The following is an 18471-nucleotide window of genomic DNA, read 5'->3' on the forward strand; positions in this document are numbered from 1 at the left end:
CTTTTATGGGAGCTGAATTTGCTTGGAAAAAATGATATATGTTTATACATATACAGAGCTGTATATATGTATGTTTTTTACATATATAATTTTATTATTTCCGGGGTCCCCGCACATGGGCGGGAATATTCAGTGCTTATGACTTTGATGAGGATACCCCTGGAAGAGAACTAGAATTACAGGTAAGTAACTTACCCTTATTTGTAATATCAATACATCTAAGTCACGTAAATACAACACATATTGCATTACAAATGCTATAGATGTCACATTTGCAACAGTTAAAACTATTGACATTGTACATGAAAGCTAGTAATTTCAATATTTTCAATACCAACACATAAATAAAAAATTAGTCAATTTACAATACAAAAAGCTCCAACTTTCCTAATGCGAGACCTATTGCATTGCAAATGCTTGTTTATATAAACCATTCGCCTAGAGTTCAGTTCTTGAGTGTGTGAGACAATTTGCTGACTGAGTGTGTACAACAAATGCTTTACACTGTCCTCTGATACTGCCTTACTGCTAGACCAAGCTACCACTTTAGAGAGTAAGGTTATATCTAACTTTAACCTCTGCCAAACCTCTGGGGACTGTGAACTCAGTACACCCTGTACCTATTTGGGAACAGTATATACAGAGCCACTTTCTCACAACCCTGCCTTAGGGTCAAAGGCCTGCTGTAGGGGTAACTTGCATATATTAGATGAAGTGACTTTGGCAGGAGACACAAGTGTCTCATGTTGTGTTTTCACTCATGGTTTGCACCATGCCATGCAGCCTGCAATCGCAGTCTGTGTGAAATTTGTATGTTGGTCCCTTAAGGTGGCACAAGATATGCTGCAGTCCTTAGAGTGCCCATGCTCTTGGTACCTAGAGTACCGTGTACTAGGGACTTTAAGGGGTGCTAAATTCCTTTGCCAATTGTAGCACAATTAGCAAACACCTTGTGTTAGGGAAGGAAAACTGCCACTAAGGTCTGGTTAGCAGGCCTCCATGCACTGTCCGAGTCAAAAATCCGCATCCGGTAGCTAAAGAGAGGGGCTAACTGCAACAAAAGCCTAATTCTCTACACTTCTAACGACGCAATAAATTCTAGGGCCTTTGTTAGCTTGAATCTTATCCACATGAATATTAAAGTTGACTTTACTGGATGTCAGATACCAAACTAAGGAAGCAAGAGACTGTTCTGCAGAGAATTGGCAAATTCACACCATAAATTCCAGACAAAAATGACCCTGATTTCTCTAGCTTGCAGTTCATATCTGTATGATTTAATTAAAGGTGGATTGTGTTAATAAAATCAAATTGCCACCAAATTTTATGATGTTTAATTAAAGGTTTGGGTTAATATTTGAGTAAAGTATTGATACTTATTTGATTACATTTAATGTAAATACTTTTAGGGGTTTGAGTAAGTAATAGGCTTAAGGTAAGATTAATGCTTTTATTACATGTGCTACAATTTATATTAAATGATGAATTTAGATTAATAAAAACGATTTATTGGAAAGAAATTTAAATTAAATCTAAGCGTCCGAGTTAGATTTGGTATAATTTTAAATGTTGCAAAATAAGTTTCTGTTGATATTAGGGTTTTTAGAAATGAGGAGAAATATTTAGGTAAGATACTTCTGCTAACTGCTAGAAGTAAAGGAAAGTTGTGTAATTTAATTGAAATTAAGGCTTCGAGATAAATTGAAGAAAAACATTTAATTAAATGTCAATGAAGGGAAATCAATCTAGTATTGTGGGTTATTAGTGTCCCCTTCTTGAAAATTGGGTTTAATATAAAACCGCATCAAGAGTCTGGAATTATCTTTAGTTTTAAATAGCAGATTCAGCAACAGTTCCTTTCCAAACATTGTCTGATTTTAAACTTATTTGTATGCACTTGATTTGGGCCGGCACACCCGATTTGCCTTCTAGATTAAATTAGATAAATACTTTTTTGTCAGTCAGTGGTAGTGCTGCCCCAAACCTGAGTGCTTATGGGCCACGATTCTCCAGTTGATAAATTGTTTTATATACCTCCAAACATTCACTGGCTTGGGTCCTTTTTAGGTCGCGCCTGAGCTAGCGCTTTAGCGCTGCTCTCGCGAGAGCTTTTGTAAAAGGGTGATCTGGAAGTTCAAACTAGTGCTTTTCAGGCCTCCAAATACAGTGCATGTGCGCTGGGCGCGCGCACCATTTGGCAGCCTGAAAAGCACTGCCTGATCACTTTCGCGGCCGCTTTGATGTCCTCCGTGAGCCGCGCGGCCACTGAGGACATCAAAGCGGCCGCGAAAGTGCACACCATTTGCCACCCCTTCCTGCTTTCTTGGAATAATGTTTATCTGGCCCAGCGCAGGCGAGAGATGTGCTGAAACGGGGGAATGCATCTGAAAAGCACGCGCTGCTTCTGTAACAGGACAAAGGACATTAATGAAACATAACCCGCAAGTCCCTGTATATCTGCCTAATGGAAAGCGATAAACAGGACGGAATCTCACCAGCCTGGGACTGCAGCCCGCTCAGAAGGCAGCCGAGCCATTGTTGGCGCTATAATGGAATCAGCCGACGGTGTGATTTTCACATCAATTTAGAAAATTCCATTTATCTCACGCTGAAGTCTTAAAATCGATTGCCTCCCCCGAGCCCTGCGCAGGATTACCGGAAGTAACTGTAAACAGCTTAGTCCCATCCGACACAGAGCTTCACGAGGAAGCAGTGAGCATTTCTGGCCTCTGGGCGCTACATAGCTGCTAGAGTAGACTCTGTACTGGCACCCGCACTTCAATGGATGACATGGCATATCCAAGATAACAGTATGACGTATGAACCGGCTCTGGTGTGCAGTTTTCTGGTGATCTCCGCAGAGGGGCTGGCAGTGAAACTGGGATATATTGGTCCACGGGGCCTTCTGATTAAGCTTGCCCGCATCGGCCCCTCTGCCCTCAGCAGACAGACAGCAATAAACGACCTACAGATAGTGCTCGTGTGTTTGGGCGCGCGGGAGGGGTGGTGTGGGATTTCACTGACTCTCTTTTCCACTACGATTCTTATGCTGTTACTAAATAGAAATGTAATGTTTTCGTTCTTCCTTAAAACCCTATGTCCCTAGTGTACTTCTCATGTCTTTGCGCCTACTGCCTTCCCTATGAGCATTAAATCAAATGGCGCTGTTAATGTGCTGAGGTGTGACTTTCTCCCCCCAACCGAGCCCATCTTGCACTAGTCTACCAATGACCTCTGACAGACGCTTGACTATGCGAGCAAAGATGTCAACATACGTCCTCTGAGACCGGCTGCTTCACCCCGTTGGGTTCTCCAGAAGCATCAGGCTGTCCCACAAGTGACTGACTCCGTCCCAGCCTTATCTGCCCATGTCACTGACTCTGCCCCAATATTACCGGCTCCTTCAGAAGCACCAAGCTGTCTCGTGAGTGACCGACTGTCTCAGCCCTTCAGAAACCCACTGTTTCCTAACGACCCAGTCTCAATATTACCGGCCCTTCAGAAGCACCAAACTGCCCCTCAAATGACCACTCTGTCCCAGCTCTTGTCCTTCTTACGGTGCACACATGAAGAGTTATTGCGTCGCAACAAATAATACGGCGGGAGTGGGCAGTAAAGGCAATGATTCCCAGTCGTTTTCGTTTGGTTTTATTGAATAGTTTTGGGCTTCCAGAGGAAAAAAAATCAAACTATAAAGAAAGCATGGCAAAAGAGTGGCTTTACTTCTCTAGCGCTTGGGGCTGTACAACTCGCCTCTATGCGCTATGAGCAGACCTACTCGGTTCGGTCCTTGTGTTTCTTGGGCTTGGTGTAGACAGTGACCCTTTCCGTCTTGAAGTGCAGCTACAACAGACTGTGCACATACAATGCGCTCACTTCTCACCTGAGCATACTGTAGAAACCTAACCATGAGTACAAAACTTTAAACCGTGCAGGGGACCTCAGTAGCTCATGTGAACACCCCTTAGCTATGCCCCCCCTTACACACACCTTATTTCTGATCGTGACAACCTCCCGTGTAGTTGCAATAAACTCTCGCAGCACTCTGTGCTCCATGGGGCGAGAAGCCGCCAGCGCATTTGGCCCATTTGGTAGCTTTGCGGAGCTTTGAAAACAAGCATTTGCAATGCAATAGGTCTCGCATTTACGAGAGTTTAAGCCATTGGCATTGTAAATGACAATGTCTTTTATTTAGGTTTTAAAAACCAAAACATAAAGAAAAGGAATTGTCATTTACAATGCCAATAGCTCAAACTCGCGAAATGCGAGACCTATTGCATTGCAAATGCTTGTTTAGGTCTTGCCTTGGCAGAGCTTGTGCGGTCTCTTTGAGACATGCTGTATTCAGTTATGGATTTGGAGCACTGCCCATCTTTCCGCCCATCTTTTTTTATTGGCTCCTGTCACTGTCCTTTGTAAACTGTGGCTTTTCATTGGTCAATAGACTTAGTAGTCAATCCTTAGTACCGCCTTGTCCCATCTTGTAACCTCCAATGAGGACACCTGCTGTTACATATGTTACTCCGTAAGCTTTAATTACAGCCTCTGAGCACTTTTTTTAAAAATAGGTTCGTCCTGCCTGCAACACAGGCAGGACATTCTCTCCCTCAACAGTTCTTTATCTTTTTATCCAGCATTATATGCTGTCCGAACGGGGCCACATGCCTTTCTTTTTCTGTTTAATTTTTAATGGCGACACCCACACTTTAGCTTTAAACATCTTAAGCTAAAGCGCGGGTGCCGCGATTGCTTTAAAAGTAAACAAATAGAAAATAAAATTGTTCATCTTTTTTTTGTTTACTTTTTAAGCAATCCTGTCTCCTGCAGCATAAGATGTTCAAAGCTAAAGCGGGGGCGCCTCCACTAACAAAATGTGAATAAATAAAAAAAAGCACTTGGCTGGTGTTTTTTTTTCCCATTTGTTTACCGTTTAGCAATTGTGGCACATGCGCGCGCTGTTTAGCTTTCAAAATCTTAAGCTAAAGCGCGTGTGCCACGTTTTTTTTTTAAGTAAAGAAATAGAAAACGTTTCTTTTTATTTCTTTACTTTTAAAGCAAGGGTGGCACCCATCCTTTAGCTTTCACCACCGTAAGCTAAAGCGCAGGTGCCGTGATTGCTTACGGTCTCGCATTTGCGAAAGTGAGCTATTGTCATTGTAAATGACAATGCCTTTAATTTAGGTTTACAAACCTGCAAGTGGTGTTAATGCACGGCTTGTAGGTTTTTTGTAAACACATAAAGGGCATTATTTACAATGCCAATAGCTCCAACTCTCGCAAATGCAAGACCTATTGCATTGCAAATTCATGGTCTATGTAGTTTGGTGTGTTGAGCAAACTATCAAGCAATTCACCCCAAAAATGTATTTCCCCAACGGGAGGTGTTTGTGTACTTTTCTATGTTTCAAGTAACCCATGCATTTTTTTTTTTTTATTGCTAATGTACACCATAGTGCCTGCGGCCTATGTGAGAAAGTGCCATCTTTCTTGCATGGTATGCCCCCACTTTTTGCTAAATTGCTGAATGTACTTCGATTGAGTGTACCCTGGGTTCCTGCCAATCAGGTGCCCAGGGCCTATGTTCCTTCCTTAAACCACACAAACTCCAAATTGGCAAACCCTAGCCACATGTCAGCCCCTAGTAAATGGTACCCTAGGTACCCAGGGCCTTGTGGCCAGGGAAGGCCTCTAAGGGCTGCAGCACTCATTGTGCCACCCTCAGAGGCCCTGTACCCTTACTCACACACACTGCCCTTGCAGGCTGAGTGTCTGGGTGCAGGACAAAACAAAGAGTCGACATGGCACACATCACTGTGTACCATGCCCATCACCTACACTGCCGAGGCATTTGTCAGCCACCCCTCTACCTGGGTGCATTACGCCTATGGTGTGGGCACAGGAGCAGGAGCCCTGTGCCCCTACAGTACCCGGGTCCATTCCTGGGCACTGTAAGTGCAGTGCTGTCATTTAAGAGTGCATGGTGCTGGGAGCTTGTCAAACACGAGCTCCACAGCACCATATTGGCAACACTGAAGCCTGGGAAGTTTGGTATCAAACTTCTCAGCACATTGAACCCACACTGATGCCAGTGTAGGATTTAATGTACTAAGCACCCCAGAGGGCATCTTAGAGATGCCCCCTTACAGCTAACTTACAATCCACATCTGCTCTGAGGCTGCCCAGGCTGCCACACAGCAGACACGTTGCTGGACCCCTGGGTGGGAGAGCCCCTGCTCTCCCGGGCCTGCAACAATGCACATCCTGGGTGAGGTGAGAAATCTCCTCCCCCAGGATGAGCAAAGGGAAGCTTCAAAGGCAGGCCGCCATTTGGAGTTTCCCCGGGCCACTGCAACCCCCCACTCTGGCGGGAAGCTTGGCCGGAAACCCCATACAAGGACAGGGGATGTGCCAGCCTGCCCACCCCACCCCTCAGGTGGGGGAGGCGAGGTGAAGCACATCTCCGGGCTCTCGCCATCTTGAAGATGGGAGGCCCTACCCTATCAGGATTAGGCTACTGCCCCCCTCCCACAGGAGAGAGGCAGGATAGGGGGTGTACCCACCCCAGGACAGGGACCCATTGGTCCCTGGCCTTCACCTACCTGTAACGCCCCTAAATCTAGTATTTAGGGGCCCCCTGAACCTTCCTTCCTTAGATTCCAGATAGAAAACTACAAGAAGAGCAAGAAGAACAACAACTGCTTTGGCCCCAGCCCTACCGGCCTGTCGACTCTCGAACCTGCACCAGCGCGGCATCTCTCGTGGCCAGCAACCTCACCAACCCCGGAGGACCTGGCTACCTTTTAGCTCTAAGCCCCTGGGACTCCCACGAGTAGAGGCTCTACTCAAGAAACCTATTTGCTATCCCTGGCACCAGCCCGGGACCGCGGACCCAACACACTCTGCACCAGCCAAGCCTGGCCAGTGCCGGAGTGGACAAAGACCCTGAGGACGACCCCACGGCGACTGTGACCCAGAGTCCGGCACCCAAGGACCCCCTCGACATCCCGGAAGAAGCCTGCAGCCTCAGAACCAAGTGCCACCCCAGCCGCGATCAACCAGAGGGTAAGATTCCCGACGTCAAAAGGCACCCCTGCACCCGGCGCCCTGCGACCCCCCTGTGCCCAATCCCGGGGTACCCACTTAACCTACAACTACCCAACTTACCTCTCGAAGTGGTGGTGGCACCTGAAACATCCTCGTCCCCGAGCCTGCAGCCTTTTTCCAAACCGGAACATTCCCATTGATTTCCATTGAGCGCCCGAAGGCTCAAAAGCACCCTGCACCCAGCCGCCCGAGTGGCCCTGGCAGTGCCCTCTCTACACTAACCTACTTCCCCACTTGCCCTGAGTAAGTGACCAGGAGCCCAGCTCCCACAGCCGCGTGGCTTGCCAGACAGCAGCCACCAACCAAGGCCCCCCTATCCCTCATAGGATAGCATTGGGCCTAACTCTCTCTGCACCCGGCCGTTCTGAAACCGCTGAGGGTGAACCAACTGTACCTACCTGACACTGGGGGACCCCTGAGTCCATGCCCGGAATTTCAACTCTGCCAGTCGAGTACTTACCCTTAAACCGCTAACTTCATTTTCCTCATAGGGTAACATTGACTGGCTTTTTCTTCAAAAATCTTCTAAGTGTGAACTTTTCAAAACTGCAAAAATTCACCAAAAATCAGCCAAGTGACAAAAACGAATTTACTCACCTGCTCCCAGGTGAGCTCCCAGTGCTGGATCTTGGTGCCCAGCCCTGACTCTGAAAAGTGTTCACAACTATACTTACCTCTAACTCATTTTTCTCCCATAGGAAACCATTGTCTGCTTTTCTGTGAAATTTCTTCTAAGTGTCTACTTTTGCAAATTTGAAATATTCTTTTAAAATCGTACCATTTCTGCAAACGAAATTACTTACCTGCTTTTGATAAGGACCCCAGTCCTGGGTCTAGGCACCCAGTCCTGGATTACTAAAGTAACGATAAAGTACTCTACCTGCAATGTGAATTTCTTGCCATAGAGATCCATTGAATGTTTTCTTTGAAATATTTTCTAAGTGCTAACTTTTGAAATAGCTAAATATTATTTAAAAATCATTACAGTTAAGTCGACTTTCATCACTTGATTCTGAATACTGACCCAAGGCTGGTTCTAGGAGCCAGACCTGGAATTCCAAAAGTAATCTGAAAAGTAATTTATTACAAATAACCTGAATTTACCATTGAGCTCAATGCATTGTTATGTTTAGGAAATAGGATTGTTTATTGCAACCAACTGTGACTGTTTACACAAATTTATTGCTTAAGACAAAAGTATTTATATTCAACCTCTCATTCTGAGAAAGTATATTTTTACCCCCTTTGTGGTTCTAAAAAATAAAACAAGCATATATTTTATATATACAAACCATTGGCCTGGAGTTCAGTTATTGAGTGTGTGAAACCATTTGCTGACTGAGTGTGTACAATAAATGCTTTACACTGTCCTCTGGTACTGCCTTACTGCTCGACCAAGCTACCACTTTTGAGAGTAAGGTCATACCTAACTTTGACCTCTATCAGCCTCTGGGGGACTGTGGACTCTGTACACCCTGTACCTATTAGGGAACAGTATATACAGAGCCACTTTCTCACAGCCTACAGTCATTAAACATTTTGATCTAGTATGGCAAAAACGTACTTCATGAAACAAACTGATACAAATTTGTAGTCTGTATAGGATATGCACTCGCTGTTGAAAGTACACAATTTATGATGCTTAAACTTTGCTCTGATTTAAAGTTGTAGTGGAGGGTGTACTTCAAGTACAGATATTGCACATGGTCTTGCTGGATTCCCTTTCCACCATAGCACAATCTTATTGTAGTGCTAAAGCAGTTTCTTTTATAAAAGTAGTGGCATTGACCTGAGCAGCGCACAACTCAAATATGGCGTTTCACAATTTTCACTTGTTCAAAGCACTGCAAATGATTTATATGCAGTACTTTGCAAGGTTTAGTGAGCTGTGGGCCTTTCTCCAGCATCTTTAACCAAGGAAGACTTGGACAAATGAATTGAGGGAATTTGCTATCCCTTTGACTTACTTTGAAGTGCAGGAATCTTTACACAATAGAAAGAGAAATGTAAAGGAAAGTGCATTTCATAGTACGGCATAAAGCCCGCATATACGCGTTTTTTTCTATTAAGCTAGTATTGGCTGAAGGAGTCCATGCTCTTCAAATTTAACATGTAATGAACTGTTGTAATTGCAAGACCGCAGGAATCATTTGTTTGCAAAAAGGAATAAAGAACACAGAGGATCATGTGAACCTGAACGTGGCTGAAATGCTTCCTTAATGTCTCATAATTAATAGTTTCAGATGAAGCAATAGCACATGTAGCCCAGAACATTAATTGGACTGTTTTTTTAACCATGTCAAGTAGCACATATAAGCAGACGAATAAAGTAATCCTTTCCAAAACGGACTCCTCGCCCTCGTAGTACAGATACATAGTGTAAAACTCATCTTGAAACAATTAGGTGTGTGCTTCATTCTGGGTATATCATTGAGAAAACTCTCTTGAAAACACTTCAGCTTTCAAGTTGCTTTGGACTTCTTCGAGCAGTGTGGCCTGCAGTGTAGGTTTTTATGCAAAATTAAATGCATTGAATCTAAATGTAAACAAAAAAAAAAGGATGACGGGCATAAGATCCTTAAACAGTCTTGCTGACATTTTTATGTATGATTTCCAATTACAGCTCTTTTCTCGTACTAAATTAACCAGTTTCCTTGATGAGGAAAATATTGTGAATAATAAAGAATGGCCACATTATTATTCTTGCGTTATCCAGGTTGACAGTAATAAGCAAGTTCTATTTATTTGAAATATCTTCACCTTAAATGAGTTTTAGGAGATTTCAGTCTCCTTCACCAGTATTTAATGTTGAAACCAGACTTGTGGGTTGTCCTTGGAAATCTACTTTTGAATCGCTTTGCTGTTGATTTAATGTTGACTAAAGCTCTTGGGTTGCCACCCACTTTGTGTGTTGGGTGTTTGATCTTTTGAACAACTTACTGTGCTTTATAGACGCATAGTAATGCTTCAGAGTCTGCCAGCCAAAAATTGTTTTACAAGTCCACATCAGTTACTAGTTTTGTGGACCGATTTAGCAACCGAACATTCTATGCATGTGCTTTGTTTTAAAGACTCTTGGCTACATTGTCGATTGCCCGAAATTTCAGATTGTAGTGTATTATTAAATGTAGTTGCCATTTTGTATATCAACCAAGAGCACATGCATCAGTGGAAAAGCTACTACTCCTTTATTCACGGACAGCCTCTCCTGCCTGATATTTACTTTTTTTTAAATTTATTTTTTTTCAGTGCCATTTTAGGCACCCTCAGGTGGCATTTGCCTATAACACGGATTCTGCAGCTTTATATGTTCATTAATTTGGTTTGTCAGAACCACCAAGAGGAAAATGTAATTTGTATGATTTGGTGTTTCCAAGAGTCAGATGGTCGGTGAAGCTGAAGGAGCTCTGGGGGTTTAGTTTGTAATCACTGCTTAGTTGTTGTAAATTTGTGATAGGTTACAGAGTATTGTTTTCTTTTAATAACTTCTCTTATTCCAATACAATTTTCTTTACAGTTTAAGTTTAGAACAAGTCTATTTACTGTCCACTGTATCATTACTTTTATATTTCAAACTTTTTCAAATTTACATGCATCTATTTCTTTCAGGTTTTCGTGGTGCTCACAAATATAGGAAGATTAAAAAGGCTGGAAAGTCACTAAAGGATTACATGGATGCACCTCTTCGAGAGCCTCTTATAGGTAGATATCTTAACTATATCTTGCTTCTTAAACTTATCAAAGAAAGTTTGACCTACTAATACATTTACACCTGGAAAAACCCTAGTTCTATTGAAGATAAGTACATTTTGAAGATTCTCCTTTAGAAGTTGCAAGACATTTTTAAAGGTAGATGTTAGATACTGTACCTATAAATAGTTACTTAACCTGGCAACAATAGCATACAAATGTTCATAAAGGATGCAGTGGTTGGACAGTAAATCAACTTATAGTTGCAAACCATAACTGGGGTGAATTTGGGTAAAACAATACCAAGACCTAATGAAAGCACTCTTTCAGAGTTATGGAAAAATCAGATATAAAGTACCATAAGACTAGTATGAGAGCTTCAGCAGAACGATCCAGAGGTATATAGAAATAATAAAAATCCAGCCCTGATGCTTACTCAGAAAATAATTTGCACTGCTGATAATGTTGGCTTTAGCATGTTGTGTATATTCACAGGGACACAATGTATAGGGAAACAGCAGAGTAAGCTAGAAAGTTGTATGTATACAGAATGTAAGGCCAGTTCTTGGTACTCATGGGTGACTGGGCATTACCCTCTGCTTATTTTAAACCTTTTTTACCATTGGTATCTCGGGCCACAGTACTGATGCAATGCAAATTAGATTGCCAAAGTTGAAATAATAGCGAAATAAATGTACAGCTACCATACAACTCGCAAACATGAAGGTCTTTGCACCTTCCCAGCCTGGCCCAAGTTATGATACCAGTTATTTTTACACCTACCTCACAGTAGGTGCAAGAATTGTAGCCTGATGGGAATTGATGTTCTATGGTCAATGTTTCAGATCAACCTGAAAATGTTAAGAAGCTCTCAGGTTTCGCTAACTAAATATAGGCTATTCAGTAACTTGATAAAGGCTGGGAAACTGGTACTCCGGCCTTACTTGGGTGTAACTGCAATTTATTGCAGCTTAGTCATTTTAGATCCTACCGCCTATACAAGTTTTCCATCCACAGGAATTTTTGGAGGTTTCCACAAGATCCATTTAGACAATCTGGTGTGGTGGCCACAAGGAATTAGTCAAGTTCCTGTTTTGAGGGCTAGTATCAAAAAGAGCATAGTGTGCAAAGAGTCCATGTTTTCCCTTATGAGTGGACAGGGGCTTGTCCTAGCTATTCCAAGATGCTATTTTTGGGGGCAGTGGGGTTGAGCTGCCTTAGGCTTATCAGAAAGGAGTGTTCAGCATCTGCGAATACACACCCGGTCAAACACACACACACTCACACTCACACTCTCCTGGACTTGAGGTGAGTAGAGGACATGGTCCATGGCAACACCAAGAGGTCACACAGGGCGGCCGGGTGCAGAGGTGCAATACAGCTTCGGGTGCCCGATGTTAGTCATTTGGGATTGGTCTGGTCAGAAAGAGGCTGCAGGTTTGGACTGGGAGACCAGTCGTTTTGAACCAACTGGGGGGGGGGGGGGGCTCAGGTCTCACGATGCTCTGGGACATCTTTGGTCCTCTTCTCCTGGGGCCTGGATGGCCGGGTGCAGAGGTGTTTGGAGACGTCTGTTTTTCATCACCGTAAACGCTGTTGATAAAGGGGGCCTGCACAAAGAGGCTGCAGGCGGTGTAGGGAAGTCTACAGCTGGGAAACTTGGGGTGGGATTCGAGTCTGGAAGGTCTGGGGACCACGCTGGCACGGTTTGCCCTCTTGAGCTTTGCTAGGCGGCACAGGTGTAGTGGTGCTTTTTCGGTGTCGTGTATTTGGCAGTCCGGAGTCCTCGCAGCTCTTCTGTGATGACTGTAGTGACAGCTGGCAGAGTTGGTGCCAATTTTCCCAAATAGAGAGATAAAGGGCTTTCATATAAAGTTGGCGCGAAGTCAGTTGCTGGTCAACTGTTCTTGCTTTTTGCGACTCTTCAGCGTCTCTCCTCTTCTTTCAGGTTCGCAGGATCTGATTTCCTGGTCCCAGGGGCTCCCCTAAATGTTGGATTTAGGGGCACTAGGTGAGTGTAGGGTACTAGCCAATGGGCTACTTAGCCCTGGGGTCATGAATCTCTATATATATGACAACTTCCTGGGAGAAGTGGGCATAACCCTGTCAGAGTTCCTAAGTTTGCCATTACAAAGATGGTAGATTTCTGATTTTCGTATTCACTTCAGGTAGCCCACCTTAGGGGTGGAACTATTCTGAAAGTGAACATGACTTCTCTGACTACTAATTTTCCTGCCTGTTCAAGTGGCAAATGTAACCTGGACACAGGGGGGGGGGCAGTCAGCATCCCCTCCTGTGAGAGAAGCCAGATTCACATACCAAAAGCAGTGGGCTCTTTGAAACTCCCTGCCTTGAAATGCTAATTTGCAGGTCATCCCGTGGGTGGGGGTGTAAGCACAGTCTGCCCAAGCTGGCTTTGTTCCTGACCTCCTAAGAGCAAAGGCCCTCTGCTTTGGGCGTCAGAAACTAGTCTGTGGTGGTGGGCTAGCTCGGACCAGTATGTCGGCACACTAGTAGTTGGTAGGTTTTCAGGGGCACCTCTAACGAGATGTTTGATACCATCATGTAGCTGGGGAACTTGTTTTCCCCAGTGTCCAGCACATGTACTTAAATTGGTTTCCCTGGTCACTTGTACTGGCAGCAGTTGAAATGGCCTGCACATGTGCATATCTGCTCATGCAGATATTGTATTGTAATTGTGTTGTATAGCGCTTACTACCCCTGACGAGGCATCTTAGCGCTTTTTGGCGAGTAGCACGCTACTCCGGGACCCATAGAGGATTAGTGTTGAATTAGTATAGTGAAACATGAAAGTAAATTTTAAGTGGTGGATATGTTAGTCAGTTATTTGAATTTGGAAGGATAGAAGAGGAAAAAGGTTTGTATTTATATAGCGCTTCTTACCCCTGATGGGGCGTTGAAGTGATTATTTTTTGGGGTGAGTAGCACGCTATTCCGGAAACCCATAAAGGATTAGTGTTGAATTTGTATGGTGAAATATGAAAGTAATTTGAGTGGTGGATAATCAGTTATTTGGAGTGAGAAGGATAGCGGAGGGATAGAAGGGAAAGAAAGGTTTGCATCCATATAGCGCCTGTTACCCCTGATGGGGTGTTGAAGCGCTTTTCTGGAGAGTAGCAGGCTACTCCGGAACCCATGAAGGATTGGTGTTGAAAATTGAAATGGGAAGTTGTTTGAGTGGTGTATGTTAGTCAGTTATCTTGATTGAGAAGGTTTGGGGAGGGGTAAAAGAGGGAAAAGGGATTGTGTTTATATAGCGTTTGTAACCCTGATGAGGTGTTGAAACGCTTTGTGGGCCAGTAGCACGCTACTCTGGAACCCATAAAGGATTAGTGGTGAATCAGTATAGTGGAGAATTATTATAGTGGAATATGGAATTAGAGAAGTGAACATGTTGGTCTGTTATTTTGATTGAAAAGGACAGTGGAGGGATAGAGTGAAGGATTTATTTTTTTAGGTCATAGCAGTAGGAGGAGGCTTTTGGATGAGTAAAAAAGGATTTTGGAGGGGAAAATTCAGAGGGAAGAGTTTAGAAAGGTTTGTTTTGGGGGATCGGTATAGTAAGAGGTATCAGATGATGCAAGGAGGGGTAGAGTAGGAGAGTCAAAGGGTTATTTGGGGGGGAACATAGTAGTGGTATGGGGTTTGGTATAAATGAGAGAATGGATGTAGAGGATATGATAGATGTATAAGGCGAGAGATAGTGTAGTGTGAGAGTGCCATCTTTCTTGCATGGTACGCCCCCACTTTTTGCTGAATTGCTGAATGTGCCCTGGACTCCTGCCAATCAGGTGCCCAGGGCATATGTTCCTTCCCTAAAGCAAACCAAACCCAAATTGGCAAACCCTGGTCACATGTCAGCCCCTGGTAAATGGTACCCTAGGTACCCAGGGCCTTGTGACCAGGGAAGGCCTCTAAGGGCTGCAGCACTCCTGGTGCCACCCTTAGAGGTCCTGTACCCTTACACACACACACACACACACACTCACACTCACACTCACACTCTCGACATGGCACACATCCCTGTGTGCCATGCCCATCACCTACACTGCCATGGCATACATCAGTCACCCCTCTAGCTGGGTGCCTTATGCCAATGGTGTGGGCGCAGGAGCCCTGTGCCCCTACAGTACCCAGGTCCATTCCTGGGCACTGTAAGTGCAGTGCTGCCATTTAAGAATACATGGTGCTGAGAGCTCGTCAAACACGAGCTCCACAGCACCATAATGGCAACACTAAAAACTGAGAAGTTTGGTATCAAACTTCTCAGCACATTAAACCCACACTGATGCCAGTGTGGGATTTAATGTACCCAGCACCCCAGGGGCATCTTAGAGGTGCCCCCTTAAACCTAACCTACAATCCACGTCTTCTCTGAGGCTGCCTAGGCTGCCACCCAGCAGACATGTTGCTGGACCCCTGGGTAGGAGAGCCCCTGCTCTCCTGGGCCTGCAACAATGCACATCCTGGGCGAGGCGCTAAATCTCCTCCCCCAGGATGGGCAGGGGGGAACTTCAAAGGCATGCCGCCTCTGTGAGCTTCGCCAGGCCCCTGCAACCCCCACTCTGGCGGGAAGCTTTGGCCGGAAACCCCAAATAAGGACAGGGGATGTGCCAGCCTGCCAACCCCACCCCTCAGGTGAGGGAGGCAAGGTGAAGCACATCTCCGGGCTCTCGCCATCTTGAAGATGGGGAGCCCTACCCTATCAGGACTAGGCTACTGCCCCCCTCAGGAGAGAGGCAGGATAGGGGGTGTACCCACCCCAGGACAGGGACCCATTGGTCCCTGCCCTTCACCTACCTGTAACGCCCCTAAATCTAGTATTTAGGGGCACCCTGAACCTTCCTTCCCCAGATTCCAGATTCGAAACTACAAAGAGCAAGAAGAAAGAAGATCTGCCCTGCAGCTGCTGAAAAGAGGAAGACACCAACTGCTTTGGCCCCAGCCCTACCGGCCTGTCGACCCTCGAACCTGCTCCAACCCGGCACCTCTTGTGGCCAGCAACCTCACCAACCCCGGAGGACCTGGCAACCTTTTGGCTCTAAGCCCCTGGGACTCCCATGAGTAGAGGCTCTACTCAAAAACCTATCTCTAATCCCTAGCCGCAGCCCGGAACTGCGAACCTAGCACACTCTGCACCAGCCAAGCCTGGCCAGTGCCGGAGTGAACAAAGACCCTGAGGACGACCCCACGGCGACTGTGACCCTGAGTCTGGCACCCAAGGACATCCCTAGACACTCCTGAAGAAGCCTGCAGCCTCAAAACAAGTTGTACCCCCACCCGCGATCAACAGAGGGTAAGATTTCCCAACACCAAAAGGCACATCTGCACACGGCGCCCTGCGGCCCCCTGTGCCCAATGCCGGGGTACCCACCTATCCTCCAACTACCCAACTTACCTTTCGAAGTGGTGGTGGCACCTGAAGAGTCCTCGTCCCCGAGCTTGCAGTCTTTTTCTAAACCGGAGATTTCCCATTGAAATCAGTTGAGCGCCCGAAGGCTCAAAAGCACTCTGCGACCAGCCGCCCGAGTGGCCCTGGCAGTGAAAACTCTACACCTACCCACTTCCTCACTTGCCCTGAGTAAGTGACCAGGAGCCCAGCTCCCACAGCCGGGTGGCTTGCCAGTCAGCAGCCACCAACCAAGGCCCCCCTATCCCTCCTAGGATAACATTGGGCCTAACTCTCTCTGCACCCGGCCACCCTAGAGCCGCTGAGGGTGAACCAACTGTACCTACCTGACCGTGGGGGACCCCTGAGTCTATGCCCAGAACCTCAACTCTGCCAGTCGAGTACTTACCCTTAAACCGCAAACTCTATTTTCCTCATAGGGTAACATTGACTGGCTTTTTTCTAAGTGTGGACTTTTCAAATCTTAAAATATTCACCAAAAATCAGCCGAGTAACAAACAAAATTACTCACCTGCTCTTAGGTGAGCTCCCAGTGCTGGATCTTGGTGCCCAGCACTGACTCTGAAAAATACTTACAACGGTACTTACCCTTAACTCAATTTTCTTCCATAGGAAACCATTGACTGTTTTTCTGTGAAATTTCTTCCAAGTGTCGATTTCTGCAATCTTTAAATATTCTTCAAAAAACGTATAATATCTGAAAAAGTAATTACTTACCTGTTTTGTATAAAGGTCCCAGTACTGAGTCTAGGCACCCAGTACTGGATTACAAAAGTAACGAGAACATACTGTACCTGTAACCTGAATTTTCTTCCATAGGGAATCATTGACTGTTTTCTTTGAAATATTTTCTAAGTGTCAACTTTTAAAATAGCTAAATATTGTTTAAAAATCATTACAGTAATTAAGTCGACTCATCACTTGATTCTGAGTACTGACCCAGGACTGAATCTAGGATCCAGTCCTGGAATTCCAAAAGTAATCTAAAAAGTAATCTGTTGCAAATAACTTGAATTTACCATTGAGCCCAATGCAGAAGTGTGTTTAAAAATAGAGTTGCCAACTGCAACCACTTGTAACTGTTTACAAAAGTCAATTGCATATTGCAAAAGTATTTATATGAAACATCTCATTCTGAGAAAGTATATTTTTATCCCCTTTGTGGCTCTAAAAATAAAACAAGTATATATTTTATATATATATATCAACCATTGGCCTAGAGTTCAGTTATTGAGTGTGTGAGACCATTTGCTGACTGAGTGTGTACAACAAATCCTTTACACTGTCCTCTGATGTTGCCTTACTGCTCGACCAAGCTACCACTTTAGAGAGTAAGGTTATATCTAACTTTTTGCAGCGTGAATCTTTCTGTATTCACTATGCTGTGCATTATTCCGCGATCTTGTGGTTGGGTCCGGATTCGTAGTCTTTTCTTTTTTTTTTTTTTTTTTGTAGCCCAGGTGGGCGTCGACGTACACCATTTGGTGCACCTCCCGTGACGTCGTCGTGCTTCCTGCGGAAGTCCCACCTTTGGGGCGCCATCTTCAGATTCTTTTTTCCGCCGTTGGGTCTGGATCGTCATCGGGAAGCTCCAGAATTACACTCTAAGGAAGAAGGAAGAAAAGCGAGTTTTGTCGATAGAAACACTAGAAGATATCAGGAAAGGAAAAGATTTCATCAGGAGCGCGAAGAAAGGAGGACCAGCGCCCTTTTCTTCGACGGCCTTGGAGAATGCACGCTCAGAGACCCTGAGCGCAATGGACAAGACGCCATTCAAGTTCTGCCCAAACTGCCACCACAAGTTCGCGCAGAGAGACCAGCATCCGGTCTGCAACCTCTGCCTACCGGTCGATCACCAGAGTATCGACTGCAACGCCTGCTCAGCCTTCGCGCCGAAGACACTCAGGGTGAGAGAGCGGCAGAGAAGGGCCAACGCCAGCATGGACGGCAAGGGGAAGCCCCCGACGCTCTACGCTCTGGGCCTCTCCTCAGACGACGAGGACAACGTCGCCGAGACAGCCGAAAACTTCACGGTCGTAGAGACCGACAAGAAAAAAGAAGACGAGGTAAGAGAATCGTCGAGCGCAAAACAAAAAGTACCTCGACAACACGAGGGTGACTCGAGAAAATCTGAGTCAAAGTCCACGAAGGGAGCCCCGGCGCCGAAAACTTCGGCGTCCAAAGGGGGAACCACGGACAAGAGGCCGAGCGGATCCTTAGATAAGGACTCCCCGGTGCCGAAAGAC

General features: G+C 45.2%; 1 protein-coding gene across 3 annotated transcripts in view; it reads left to right on the forward strand.

Annotated features, from left to right (window-relative positions):
- LOC146822665 (uncharacterized) overlaps window positions 1-18471 on the forward strand; it is a 550662-nt gene that overhangs the window by 206667 nt on the left and 325524 nt on the right. For all 3 annotated transcript variants that reach the window (XM_085606858.1, XM_085606859.1, XM_085606857.1), the window contains one exon: window positions 10714-10806. In XM_085606858.1, coding sequence (XP_085462984.1) covers window positions 10714-10806 — 93 coding nt within the window. The remainder of the gene's footprint in view (window positions 1-10713; window positions 10807-18471) is intronic.

Source organism: Triturus cristatus, chromosome 5_2 (assembly GCF_964204655.1).
Source record: "Triturus cristatus chromosome 5_2, aTriCri1.1, whole genome shotgun sequence".
NCBI classification, from domain to species: domain Eukaryota; kingdom Metazoa; phylum Chordata; class Amphibia; order Caudata; family Salamandridae; genus Triturus; species Triturus cristatus.